At 36.7% G+C, this 15168-nt stretch overlaps 1 protein-coding gene across 4 annotated transcripts in view; it reads left to right on the top strand.

Annotated features, from left to right (window-relative positions):
* The window catches only part of LOC134529603 (nuclear factor 1 X-type), a 608051-nt gene that overhangs the window by 191815 nt on the left and 401068 nt on the right, over positions 1 to 15168 (top strand). For all 4 annotated transcript variants that reach the window (XM_063363878.1, XM_063363877.1, XM_063363874.1 and 1 more), the window contains exon 3: positions 3108 to 3220. In XM_063363878.1, the coding sequence (XP_063219948.1) occupies positions 3134 to 3220 (87 nt within the window). In that variant the 5' untranslated portion in view covers positions 3108 to 3133. The remainder of the gene's footprint in view (positions 1 to 3107; positions 3221 to 15168) is intronic.

Raw genomic sequence — 15168 nt, 5'->3', positions numbered from 1 at the left:
GGTTCCAATATCTTTGAGGGTTGTGACGTCACGTTAAACGTCACTATCGCAGCCATGTTTATTTGAGAGATTGAATGTCTAGAGTTTCCTTCAAATATTTTACGTATAGGACTGGTTCTAAAATATGTTGGATGTTGGATGGGATCAGCCAATCAGAGTTATCTAAAATAAAGCGGCCGCTTTTGTTTCCGTTTCCGAAGTGTATTAGTTTAAATATCAGCAATGGCGAATACTACATGGGAAAGAAATGCAGTAATTGAACTAATACTATTTTATTTCCTGCTGGAATAATTGTTATTGTATATTTTCCTCCAATTGAATCTGTATGTACGGAAGTGCAGGTTAATATATTTGACTTAAATAAGTTACTGTAGTTTTGGAATATTATGGTCCTTAAAACAGAAAACATCTTGTATTCAACTTACGATCATTATTTGATTGCTATACCAGTTTTGCTTATGTTCAGGTATTTTTGATACACTAAATTAAAACAGCAAGCATTGCGTACAAAATGTGCCATCAGGAATGAGGTATCAACTAGGATATGCATTTCGGAACTTTTACCTACAAATCCAAATTAATAACATCTAAAATAAATTTTAAAATATTTCAATTCAGAGACTTAATGTAACTAAAATTATTTTGGCTTACCCAATCAATCTTTCTTATAAGTCATTGTTCACCTTATTTCACAATAGCTGCTACTCTGTAAGTATTGTCTGGAATTTTCTGGAATTTAGACTCATAATTTCCTAACAATAGATGGTACTGACCTATGTTAAAGCAGCATCTCTGAGTAAGCAAGTAGCTCTGGTGATTCTCAAGAAAGGCCTAGAAATATTAAAATTCTGCCTACGTATTCAATTATTATTATTTAAGTTTTGAAAGTAATACCATTTTTCGTGAATGTAAATATTTGTGTAGCAGATCCTTGTCAGTAGGCCTATACTTCCCAGGCTGTACGAAACAAGCATACCTGGTCTAATATCTCATTTAAAAAATTATTTTAAAGAGATAATGTGACTGAGGTGAAGTTAGCTTAAAGGCTCAGGTTGAGGTTTGTAACAGTAAATACACTTAATTCAAAATAAAACAAAATTGCCAATTTCTAAACACAGCAAAAATTAACACGTTCGCTTTAAAGTATAGGAACAATTTTGATGAAATACAAGTGAAAGTGTCCATACAACAGCAGCTAGTTGGGTGAGAAAATAAGCGTGAATGAGAAGGGATATTCCTACTTGCAGATTTACATTTAATTATATATGTTTTATTCTTACTATATGGTTTTTGAAGAGCACTTTAAATTGCACCACAAATTTCAGGTACAAATTTTGAGATAGTGTTGTGTGGAATACTTGTAGAGAACATAAGGGACTTAAATGATTCCTCTGTCGCCAAAAATCTTAATGTAACTGCCAGCCTCTGCTTTGCTGGTATAGACTGGCGCAAATGAGTATCCTTCTTTGCAATGCGAGACTCCACAATTGAAAGAAGAAGATCAAAACTTTCAGAATCCATTCTTAAATAGTTCTGAAATGAATCGGCATCTTCGTATCGAAGTTCATGACAAAAAGGGGTAAAGCACCTTTTGTTTGCCGGGAAAGTATCCACTGTCTCGTCCACCATCTGCGTTTCCTTTTCTTAGATTTCTCTTCTAGTTTACTGACACTTGCTACAATTGCAATTACAGCTTCAGCTTTTGAAACACTTTGATGCTTACTTAATGCAGGCATTGAAAACACCTGGATAACGTAAATTTTAAACTGTATAAGATTACAATATACCTAAATTTGAATATAGCCTAATAAAAAAAGCCCACGTTCCTTGACCCAAATATTTGTTTTTGATTCTAAATACTGTTATTTACTGTTCTCTACAGAATGTTTGGTAAAAGGAGCTCACTCAAAGAAAATTGATACTGTGAAATGACTTCAAATATATTTTACAGTGCTCATCAAATAATATTGAATACAATATATTTGAAGACGTATTTCATCCAAAATCACCCTTCAAATTTTGTTGTCCAATATATTGGAGACAATATATTTGACAGTGTGACAGGGCCTTAAGTAGCAAATGGACTCCACACAATGACAACCCTCCCATTATTCCGCCCCCCTCGCTGAAACGCCCTCTCCCCCCTCCCCCGCGGCGCAGGCGACAGGCTCAGGTATATCGCCCCGCCCAACCACTGGCCGTAGCACGTGGCCAGTGGCCCAACGCGCTAAAAATTTTTACTAGGGAGGCCCATTAAGTCTTAACGAAAAATATAAAATATAACCATTTCTGTTAAGTCTTAAGTCATCATATGGTTCGCACACGACCCGTAAAAATTCACACACGACAATCATAAACCGTTCCACTAGTTTACATAGAGTCATATGGTAAGTACACGACTAAGTCTTAAGTCTTAATTCTTAATTTTCAATCGTAAACCCACCTTAACGCCTTACGCAGTGCGGTGCAGCCCAACAACCAGCTCGCTCGCGCCGTGGATACGGCCGTCTCGTCAACAGCAGCGCACCCCACGCCCGTGGTGAGAAACACTGCTCTCTTGCCTCAAAACTTATGTGCCTATTTTAATTTTTTTTTAAAATTCATACTAATTAAATGTATTATTTTTGAAAAAATCAATAAGATATATTTATAAAAAGAAAAAATAAAGCTTAATAAAATTGAAAATAAAAGGCTACAACTTTTAGAACTTAAAATTCTACACCACTAAATTAAAAAAAAAAATCCCATGTAAAGTAATTGATAGGTAACACTGTTATTTTTTACAATATACCAATACATTAGACCTATTAATTAGTAACACGAACAACATAATATAATGGAGCAGTTAATAAATTACATTACATAAATATCCTTAAATTATAAGATCCCTCCTCAGTTGATAGTCTGTTTTTGAAACATACTTAAATATCTACATTATCAACTACGACAAATCTTGAAAAAAATAATTAAATTATTCTTGAAATCATAAACGGGTAGTCAAATATATGATGGGTTTGATTACTTAAGCCTTTAAAATGTAGTATATTTAAAACTGGACGAAGGAAGTTGTGTTGGTTTATGCAAGATTCAGATTCACTGGTGTGCAGGTGGCGTCTGCGGAGACGCAGTCCTGATGCTTCATGGGCGCGAAGTTCCACTCGTCACACTGCAGACATCAGTGTCGGTGCAGACCATGGAGCCAGAGGCTACCGTGTCGATGGTGAGTGGAAATTCTGTCTAATATGCGTCATGCTAGCTGCTGGAGGGAGAAAGAAGACAAGAATATCGGTACAGACCATAGAGCCAGAGGATATCATGTAGATGGTAAGTAGACACCCTAGCTGGTTGAGCTATGCCAGCAGCTGTAGGTAGACTGCTGTGAACAGTATCGGTGGAAACCATTAAGCCATAGGCTACCATGTCGATGGTAATTAGACACCCTGGATAGTTGCGCTATGCCAGCATCTGTAGGGAGTCTGCTGATATCAATATCGGTGTAGACTATGTAGCTAGAGGCTACCATGTCGATGGTGATTTGACACTCTAGCTAGTAAGTGCTATACCAGCAGCTGTAGTGATAAAACAGTCATAGTATCGGTGTAGACCATGGAGCCAGAGGCTTCCATATCAATTATCATTAGACACACGCTATGCCAGCAGGTAGAGGGAAACTGCAATCACCAGTGTCGGTTCAGACCATGGAGCAAGATGCTACAGTGTGACGGTGAGTGGAAACCTTTTCTAGTTTGTGCTATGACAGAAGCTGGAGAGAGACTTCAGTCACAAGTGCCAACACACCATGGAGACAGAGTCTACTGAGTTCAAGGTAAATGGACATCCTGGATAGTATGCGCTATGTCAGCCGCTGGAGGTGTACTGGTCACCAGTATTGGTGCAGAACATGGAGCCAAAGGCTAACAATAAATGTTGAGTGTTCTAACCTGGATAGTATGTGCTATACCAGCATCTGTAGTGAGAATTTGAAAATCGGTGCAGACCATGAAGTCAGAGGCTACCATGACGATGGTAAGTAGACATCTGGCTAGTATGTGCTATGCTAGCCACTGGAGGGAGATTGCAGTCAATCTTATCGGTGCAGACCAATAGCCAGAGGCTACCATGTTAATGGTGAGTGGATACTCTGGCTAGTATGCGCTGTAAATTCAGCTGGAATGAGACTGCCATCATCAGTGTCAGTGCAGACCATGGAGCTAGAGGCTACCACGTCAATGGTGAGTGGACACCCTGGATACTATACATTGTGAATGCAATTGGATAGATACTGCAGTCATCAGTGTCAGTGCAGGACATGAAGCCAGATGCTACTGTGTCGAAGGCAAGTATGCACTGTGAATGTAACTGGAGGGAGACTACATTCATCAGTGTCGGGGCAGACCATGGAGTCAAAGGCTACTGTATCGATGGTGAGTGGACACCCTGGTTAATATGGGCTATGCCAACTACTGGAGGGAAACTGGAGTAATCACTATCGGAGCAGACCATAGAGTCAGAGGCTACCGTGTCAATGGTAAATCGACACTCTGGATAGTATGCGCTATTCCAGCAGCTGGAGGAAGAATGCTGTCATCAGTATATATGCAAACCTTGGGGCCAAAGTCTACCATGTCCATGATGAGTGGACACCCTGGCTTGTATTCGCTGTGAACGCAGATGAAAGGAGACCGCCCTCATGACTGTCGATGCAGACCATGGAGTTTGAGGCTACCAGGTCGATGGTGAGTGGACATCCTGTCTATTTTACATTATAAATGCTGCTGAGAGATACTGCAGTCATCAGTGTTGGGGCAGGACATGGAGCCAGAGGCTGCAGTTTCGATTGTGAGTGGACACCTTGGCTAGTATATGTTGTGAATGCAGCTGGAGAGATACTTAAGTCATCAGTGTCGGTGAAGACCATGGAGCCAGAGGCTCCATGTTAATGGTAAGTGAAAACCCTGGCTAATAAGTGATATTGCAGCAGATGAATGGAAACTGCAGTCGTCAGTGTTGGGGCAGAACATGAAGCCAGAGGCTACCATGTCGATGTTGAGTGGACACCCTGGCTAGTATGTTTTAAGAATAGCATCAGTTTTCAGTGTCGGTACAGACAATAGATCCAGAGCCTATTGTTTCGATGCTGAGTGGACATCTTGAATAGTAGTGCTATGCCAGCAGCTGGAGAAGGTTTGTCATTATTTGGGTGCATATCATGGAGACAGAGGCTATTGTGATGGTTATTGGACACCCTAACTAGTGCGTGCGGTGGATGCAACTGGAGGGGGACTGCAGAATCTGTGTTGCTGCAGATCATTTAGTTAGAGGCTTTTGTATCAATGGTGGGTGGACACTCTGAGTAGTGTGTTCTGTGACTTCAGCTGAAGGGAGACTGCAAACATTTGTGTCGCTGCAGATAATGAAGGCAGAGGCTTCTGTTTCGATGGTGAGTGGACACCCTGACTAGTGTAGTCTGTGACTGCACCTGAAGGGAGACTGCAGACCTCAGTGTCGGAACAAACCCTGGAGGCAGTGGGTCCTGTATCGATGGTGAGTGAACATGCTGAATAGTTGGTGGTATGAGTAGTGTGTATTGGGGGCTACTGGCCCTGGCTTCTGACTGTGATGCCTGTGCCGGGTCAATGACCGATTGCTCTGACGTCACGGCGGCCATCTTGGAATCAAAAACTCCTCAAAATTCCTCAAAAATGACTCAAAATGACTCAAAAATGACCGTTTTTAGGAAAAATTTCTCGTTTTCTTCCACAAAAATTCAAAAATTAGGATTTAGAAAATCTCAAATACTTTTGCCTTAGAAAAAACACAAATTCCTAAAAGAGGCTTAAGCATCCATGTCTACAACCTCCGATAAGCCTCTGACGTCATCTAGGATTATGACGTCACCGTTGCAATTTCCGTTACGGCCGCCATCTTTAAAATCTTTATTTATTATCCGATTTTAAAGAAAAATATTTTTAAATTTATAAAAAAATTCAATTAATAAAATTTTAATAAAATTTGTTTATAAAAACATACTTTTACGACATGGAGCTCGGAGTCCTCGGTTCGAACCCGGTGAGAGCAAAAAAAATAAAAATGGTGACCGAACCTTCCTCCAAGGAAGCTGCTGTCAGACTGACTCCCCCTACCACTTATGTCAAAGTATATATATATATCGTCACCTAGTATGACGTCATGTCCGCCATCTTGAAAATCCGTAATTTTAATGCTAGAAAATCAGGAAGAATTAAAAAAATTAATAAAAAAATGAATCAATCGAATTATATAATAAAAATTTAATAAAATATTACTTAAAAAAACACTGTTGCACTTATAGTTACGGTCGCCATCTAGGATTATATAAATGTTGCATGTTTCGTTACGCCCCACCATCTTGGTTGAGTCTGTAGGTGGCTTCTGTGGAGGAAGGATATGTCGTTTTTCATTTTTTGCTCTTACCGGTTTCGAACCAATGACAAGAATCGATCTAATCAATCAGTATTCTAATAAGTTAATTTTTTGGTGAATTTTGAACTTTTTTCATTAAAATCGGATAATAAATAAAGATTTTCAAGTTGGCGCCTTTCACGATAATTAATACAAGTGTTGACATAATTCAGAATGTCGCATGTGGTGTAAAACATTTTTATTACTTTTTATTTAGAATTTTTTAAATATAATAATAAATAACCGGTTTACTCTCGCCGGGGATCGAACCGAGGACAGAAACAATTAAGTAACTAAACATTTGTATTATGCAACTTTTTAAATATTTTTTTGGATTTTTTTGGAATTACTAGCATTAAAATTACGGATTTTCAAGATGGCAGCCGTAACGAAACATGCAACATTAATAGGTTCCAATATGGTGGACGTAACGTAAAGTGTAACGATGACATCGTACTCAACCAAGAGGGTGGGTCGTAACGAAACATGCAACATTTATATAATCCAAGATGGCGACCGTAACGATAAGTGCAACAGTGTTTTTTTAAGTAATGGTTTTATTACATTTTAATTATTCAATTCGATTGATTAATTTTTTTATTAAGTTTAAAAAATTTTCCCGATTTTCTAGCATTAAAGTTACGGATTTTTAAGATGGTGGACATGGCGTCATACTAGGTGACGATATATATACTTTGACATAAGTGGTGGGGGAAGTCAGTCTGCCAGTAGCTCTGAGCTCCATGTCGTAAAAGTATGTTTTTTAAATATTTTTTATTAAAATTTTATTAATTGATTTTTATTATAAATTTTAAAATATAATTTTTAAATCGGATATTAAATAAATATTTTCAAGATGGCGACCGTAACGGAAATTGCAACGGTGATGTCATAATCCTAGATGATGTCAGAGGCTTATCGGAGGCTGTAGACATGGATGCTTAAGCCTCTTTTAGGAATTTGTGTTTTTTCTAAGGCAAAAGTATTTTGAGGTTTTTCGAAATCCTAATTTTTGAATTTTTGTGGAAGAAAAAGAGAAATTTTTCCTAAAAACTGTAATTTTTTAGTAATTTTAAGTCATTTTTGAGGAATTTTGAGGAGTTTTTGAGTCCAAAATGACCGCCGTGACGTCAGAGCAATCGGTCATTGACCCAGCACAGGCACCACAGCCAGAAGCCAGGGCCAGTAGCCCCAATACATACTACTGGTGTGACTTCAGTTGAAGGGAGACTGCAGATATCAGGGTAACAACAGACCATTGAGGCAGAGGCTACTCTGTCGATAGTGTTGGTCACCTTTTTTAGTGTGTGCTGTTATATAAGCTAATGGGAGACTTTAGACCTCAGGGGTGGTGTTGACTATGGAGGCGGAGGCTACAGTGTCGATGGTGAGTAGACACTCTGACTTGTGTGTACTGTGACTTCAGCTGAAGGAAGACGTCAGACAACATCGCCAGAAGAGTCCGTGGAGGCCGAGGCTACTGTGTAGATGGTGAGTGGACACCTGGCTAGTGTGTGTTGTGACTTCAGCTGAAGGAAAACTGTAGAAATCAGTTTCGGTGCATACCACGGAGGCAGAGTCTACTGTGACGATGGTGAGTGGACAACCTGGCTAGTGAGCGCTGTGAATGCAGCTGGAGTGTGACCTCAGACATCAAGGTCGGTCCAGACATGGGAGGCAGAAGATACTGTATAGATGGCGAATACACAACATGACTAATCTTCGCTATTACTGAAACTGGATGGAGACTGCAGATGTCAGCGTGGGTGCAGACCATTGAAGCAGAGGCTACTGTTCAATGGTGAGTGGACTTCCTGGCTAGTAGTCTTTGTGACTGCAACTGGGTGGAGACGACATTCATCAGTGTCGGTTTTCTGTTATTTATGGTGAGTGGACTTCCTAGCAAGTGTGCACTGTGACTACAGATGTAGGTAGACGGAAGAAATTGGTGTCTATGCAGACTTTGGAAGCAGAATCTACTGGTTCATTGGTGAGTGGACACCCTGTCTAATATGCGCTCTTCCTGCGACTGGAGGGATAATGCAGACATTAGTGTCTGTGCGGACCTTGGAGGTAGAGGCTACTGTGTCGATGGTTTGTGGACATCCTGGCTATTATGCACTGTTTCCGTCTGGAGGGAGACTGCAGTTATCATCCTAGCTCCTTCTGGTTTCCATGCTCTAGTAGGTTTATTTATTGGCTCTGTCTTGTTACCTTGGTTTACCTTAGTACGTTAAATCAACTATTAGTTTCAAAACATTTTTTCTGATTTTTTAAGAATGATACATGTATTTTCCATTCATGTGCCACATGAAGCCGTTTGCTCTTTTTTATTGCTTCGAATTTATTTCAAAGTTTTACTGTTTTGGGAAATCAAATCTGATTCTAAATATTTATAGACCCTTTTGATTTCTAAACACACATTCACATACACCTTCACACACACCTGCACTATCAAAAACACCTACAACACTATAAGCATGCAATTTTTGCCAATTTGTTTCCACATTTTTAGCATAAGATAGACGTTTGTTTAAAACATTATTTCCTCGATCTTTTAATACATATTATCTGGAAACATTGGCCAGTGTTGATATGATGTAATGTTGGTGTTTATTTCTTACGACATTTATAAACCTACCCTCTGTGTGTATTTATATAATGTCGAAACTCGTTTTGTATAAATTTAGGAATAAATAACGCTACAGAATTGTATATAATCAATCAGAAATTAGTTTTATAATGCAAGTGATGGGAAACTTTGCCTTTCTCTGCAGTTTTGTGAGCTCCAAAAGAAGTTAAAGATGAACTCGATAACCTAAGAAAATTTAATAAATCTGTGTGAGAGTCCTATTTGTAACGGGGGCCTACCATTGATCTGAAGGTCCACTTATCTTAATAACCACTTCTCCCAGTTCCTTCTGCTCGAAGGACCATTTGTCCGAGTGACCACTTCTCCGAGCGTCCAACTCTCCGAGCTTTGAGGGGCGGATGGTGTCTCCCACCCGCTCAACCTTTCTCTGGCCTGCCTCCTCCTTGACACCCAATCCCAGGACGGCAGATAGGCCGCTAATCAGCGATATAAGTTCTCACACTAGGAGGGGGCTACCGAAACTAACCGCTCTTATAATTACGTACATAAAGCGACTAAGTCGGGCAGGCACGCCCTAGTCTCCCGGAGAGCATACCCTCGGGCGTAACACATTATCAACGTAAGTAGGGTCCCGTTTAAGGTGGAATTTACATTTATGTCTCAAGACACGACTTAAATCGAGCTTTAAAAAAATATATTTCAAATGTTTAATCTTTTTATGACATTATGACAAGGTTGAAATTAATTTTTACATGACAATTAGTTGATTATATGATAGCGTTGTGACTAATGAAGACAAATACAATTTTACACTCAGGCTTTACCCTTTTCTCGAACTCCTATACCCCTTGCACTAAAAGCCGACGTGCATTCAACTACGTCACGGAGATCGGCGAGCTTATTTCTTAAGGTAGAGTTTTTTTATCTCCATATTACACAAACAGAGATTAGAACGATCTTCATAAAATTAGTGTACTTTTAGATCAGCTTTTATCTTTCTACATAATTTCAGCTGTTGGAATGTGTCCGAATGTAAACGTAAATATGGTAAATGTAAATGCTGATGATTGGCGAACAAAACCGCTTTTACCTTTGAAGATCTGCATATTATTTGTTATACTGTAAATGTAAAATTATATATTAGTCCCGTAGTAAAGTACAATTTATTTTGTAATAAATTCATGTTCTTTACACTTGAACATATTTGCAAATTTGATGCTAAGTGAACACAAAAAGAAATCCCTATCGGTACAACCTACAGGCGCAGTTAGGTTTCTAAATACACGTTTGTTCTAGAATGTACTGGAACATTTTGAAGATTCTGAAACATTTTGAAAACTTAATATAGGTCTACATAAAATCCGATATGACCTCCAATATTCCAAATTGATCGCTTATATATTTTTTTCATAGTCCATGCAGCGAAAATAATTCGAATGTTTTTTTAATACAATGCATCCAGCTTGAAGTAACTGAAACCCAACTTCATACTATGTCTTCTAAGGTAGTTATGAATTTTTTCACCTTAAAACACTATATTAATTCCTTGAATAATAAGTGGGCGTATAAAAATTTGTTTTGGATTAAGGTTTCAGATATTGTTTAGATGGTTTGCAATCAGTTTCAACAAATTCGATAGTGTAGGTAGAAATGAAGTTTTTGAAAACACTTTTTTTAAATTCATGAATTTTCAACCCTTTGCAAAAACTTGCAACGCCTTACCAAAAACTGTTTCAGCCAAAATCTTAAATTAATGTTTAGTAATTTTACAATAAATTGATACAGATAATCCCTGGTTTTACACATGTAGCAACAATAGTTGTACAAAAATAGTTTTACATTACAGTTTAATAAAATTATTTATGAGGTTTATAAACTATTTTAACGGTTTTGATAGCGTGCCTGCTAAGGAAGCTATGAATTTGTTTCTTAACCCTTGTTTTTTATTCACCACTTGTTGTAATGGTTGGTCGTATAAAAATTATTTCAGACAAAAATGTAGATAATAGAAGTTTTAAAATAAATAATAATGGATTTGGTAGTGAACATGGTACGATATTATAATTATATTTTGATTTCAACCCCTGTTTTTTTAACTCCTTGCAGCAATGGTACATCTCATCGAAAATTGTTTCAGACAAAAGTTTTAGATAATATTTATAGGGTTCACAAACAATTTGAACTTATTTAAGGGTGTACATACAAGGAATTATAATTTTTTTTGTCTTCCAACCGTTGTTTTTTCACCCCTTGGAGTAATAGGTGGTCGTATAAAAATTATTATGACAAACATTTTTGTTTATTACATCTTCTATAACAAATTATAATATATGTATACGGATACGATATTTATAATATTAAGGTAGTTAAAAAGTTTTTCTGTTTTTCAAAAAAAATTTCCCATTTGTACCCTTTTGGTCGGATTATGCCCATTAACGAACTCGACCGAGATTTTATATTACTTTACTTCATGTATCAGTTTGGAAGTGATTTGGGCAACTTTGCAATAGTTATCGTTTCCATAAAATTATGATACAGGTATGTACAAATTTATTTATAATCTTTTGAACTGACGATGGTTTTGGGTATATGGACCACGAAACGAAAAACTAACTAAATATTTTCCGGAAGTCGCCCCTTAGTAAAGGCTAAAATTTGTTATCTTTCTCCGAAATATACCTAATTGTGACACTAAACAGCAGCTGTGCTTCATAATTTTATTATATTATACTTTTAAACTAAAAACTCTACTGGAATTCTTGAAAACAGTTTTGAAGATTTCGGTAATATTTACGAAACAGTGTTTTCGTGGGCTAGAACTTGATCCAGGTAGGTTTCGACTGAAGGAAAAATCATTTTAACATACTTTTTTAGTTATAAATATGTAAACGCAACAGAAAAGAGATATGTATAAAATTGAGAAGGTAGCTATATCATAGAAAACTAACTTAAGCGAAATATATATTTTAATTATAAAAGAATTTATAATATGCAAGTGTGTGAGTCACAATGCAGGTAAGAAGACTAATACCTCCATTTGTGTCACTTCAAACATAGACTATATAAATGGAACACACCTTCATCTGCAGCAGTTGTTTTGGTAGACTATGTACACGAATCTTTGCTATAATAAGTATTAGTGTACTTTTTACGATTAGTTTGATAGAACTATAAGAAGCCAATAATGATATGATTTAGTTTTCCTTTAGCAAAACATAAGTATTTTTAACAAAGCGTGCGTGCGTATCAATATGCCTGGAGGACGTCCTTGAAAACCAAAGAATGATAACTTTATTCTTCGAGATGTCAAGAAGAACCTGAAAATTCAGGCGATAGTTTGCAATTCTAAAATTATTCTGACAGTTAAAATGCTATAATTAATTTTTGACCCAGCCGTATTTTCAATCAAGAATTACAGCCAATGACTCACAAAATTGCGATGCGAAAGTTACATGTGTTGAAATAATCTGTGAAATTATGGGATTAGAGATATCATACAGTTCAAATGTTTTACGAGAACGTAAATTATTTCTCAACGAGCTAATGATTGTCGTAAAAGGAGAGAAAGTCGATTACGAGATCTACGGCAGCAATAGTCTCAGCGTATAGCCAGTAAAGATAAAGACTTAACGAGTACAGCGGATACGATCCCATCAGTAGGATATGTTCCACCAGTAGGATACGATCGTAGGGTATGGTAGGATACGATCCTATCAGTAGGATGCGATCTGTAGGTACGATCACAGGATACGATAGTATCCAGCACCATCTGCCCTCAATGGTGCCATTTTCAATGGCTCCAACTGATTTCAGTTGTAATTTGCTCTAACTTTCCCCGATTGCTAGAATGACTCTATTTTGTTAGTCATTGGTGTGACTTTTACATCTTTAAGTTAGAAGTAGTATACCGAGAACTTAGTCTCAGAAATCATTGGAATATTATGTAGGTTATCTATTTACTCTGTGAAGTGTTATCAGTCTGTGTTGTATTTGTGTGAAATATAGTACATAGCGGATATATATATATATATATATATATATATATATATATATATATATAGTGTGGTGTTGTGTCACCTTCCTTACCTTTAGTTGTATTTTGTCTTACTGCTTTTGTAACACTCCGTATAAACATCCAAAGATACGACACAACTCTGTGGCTTTTACTATCTTTTTTAACGGCACGAAACACATATACTGACCAAAACAAACATACACAATGTATGTTGGTACACTGTTATCGTGAATATACTTATAAGTTTTAAAAATTATACTATATATTTTTGGTGGTTTGAAAACAATTCCTTCCACCTTAATAAAATCAAGAATATAGTAATTACTTAGCTCGTAAGTTACACTGGTGCTCAAAACTTCAAAAGTTCAATGGTTGGTTAATATTGTTCTTAAACTAATTTAGTTAACTTTCGGCGCTTGATTTCATGTCTTAATTCTCAGAGTTAAAACAATGCGAAATATGAAAATTATGCTCGTTGGAAAAGCAGCGTTCCTTTAATCGCATTGTTTTACCTCTGGTTTTAGCTTTTAGATATTGCAGACTAATTTTTAATCAAAGTTTTGTGGGTCATAAATCTAATTTCAGGCACAAAATCTGTATTCCTGGAATGATCACTTACAACAATCACATAAAAATCAAGTCTTACACTAGGGTAGGTCTAGGCAGCCAAAATAATTATGTAACTTCACTTGGTGAACAGTTCAACTCACCCAGAAGAAACCAAAATGGCTATGACCATTAACACCGATTTTATAATTGAATATCTTCCAAGTAATAATTACGATGCAAAAACTTAATATCAGTTTTACTTTTAGGCTATTTTGGCTTTAATATTAATAGTCTTTCACTTGGATGTATGGCTTACTTATCCTTTAGGCCTTAAAATGGGCCAAGCCAAATTCTATACCTTCTTCCTACAACATGGTAGAAGGGCCTCCTTTTTAACCGCTACCTCCCAGTTCACTAACACATAATTTTTCAAACAATGCCAGCCAATAACATGAGTTAACATATCACTTGAATATTGCGTCAAACAAGCTGACACTTCCAACCAATCCGATTGCTTAACTTAACTGGAGGCTAAAACGTTTTTCCATACCACAGTTAGCACAATATCTCATATCTAACATACAAATGACTGAAATTTCGATTATAACAATGTACACATATCTGCTAAACACACAGAAAATAGATTGCAAATCATGACACAAAATTAAAATGCATAGATATACAGTTAGTCCCAAAGAGGTAGGTATTACAAGCATGTAGTCTGGAAACTTGTTCCTTTTCTTTATGCTGTTGAAATAAAATATTAAAAGAAAAGTTTCAATAAGTATATGTACCTAAGTAATGTACATTATATTTCTAAAAATAAAAAAATAATTTTTGAAATCCAAAATAAAATTTATTTTTCAACTGTATACCCATGCTTGTAAAACAAGTAATTATTGTATGTAGCAGCAGCATCCCTCAGTTCTTTGAGAATGGAGGCTGCTTTATTGATGTGTGAATAGTTTCCTGACCTAAGCGAAGCAAGCAGCATTCTCAGACAATATGTATATGTTATCATCTTCTAGTGACGTGTAATCAATCTCTTCTGCTGCTCTCATTTTTCTTGCATGTTTATTATTACTATTATAATTCAGATCTTTGAAGACTTTCGTTTTAATACCAGCCTCAAAGTCACTATTGCCATCGTCCCAGTGATTATCACAAGCTTGATCAGAATAATTAATTTTAACGTGTCGTTTTCATCGTTTTGGTCTCAACGCTTTATCTCAATCTTCTTTTTTTGGTATCTTAAAATTTTTAAAAATGTTTGTCTGTAAATCTGCTGTTGTCATAATTTCCAGTATTATTATTTAATCCTTCAACCTGCGTAACATACAATCAACTAGAGAATTCTGTAAGGTCAAATCTTTCATGACTCATCTTAGGAAACTTGCCATCATTTTCTTCGTGTAGTACCTTAACTTGTTTCTGTTTCTTCGATGCTGGAATCTCATTAGCTTTCAATGCAGGCGTTGCAGATGTCCAAGTGTGGTGATTTATACTATTTCCGCATACATTCGGTCCAAACAATGACTTTTCATCAGTAGACGAAAAAATTGTACCTTCG

Source organism: Bacillus rossius, chromosome 2 (genome assembly GCF_032445375.1).
Source record: "Bacillus rossius redtenbacheri isolate Brsri chromosome 2, Brsri_v3, whole genome shotgun sequence".
Lineage (NCBI taxonomy): Eukaryota > Metazoa > Arthropoda > Insecta > Phasmatodea > Bacillidae > Bacillus > Bacillus rossius.
Note: the sequence above shows the minus strand (reverse complement) of the source record. Positions and strands in the feature narration are given on the sequence as shown.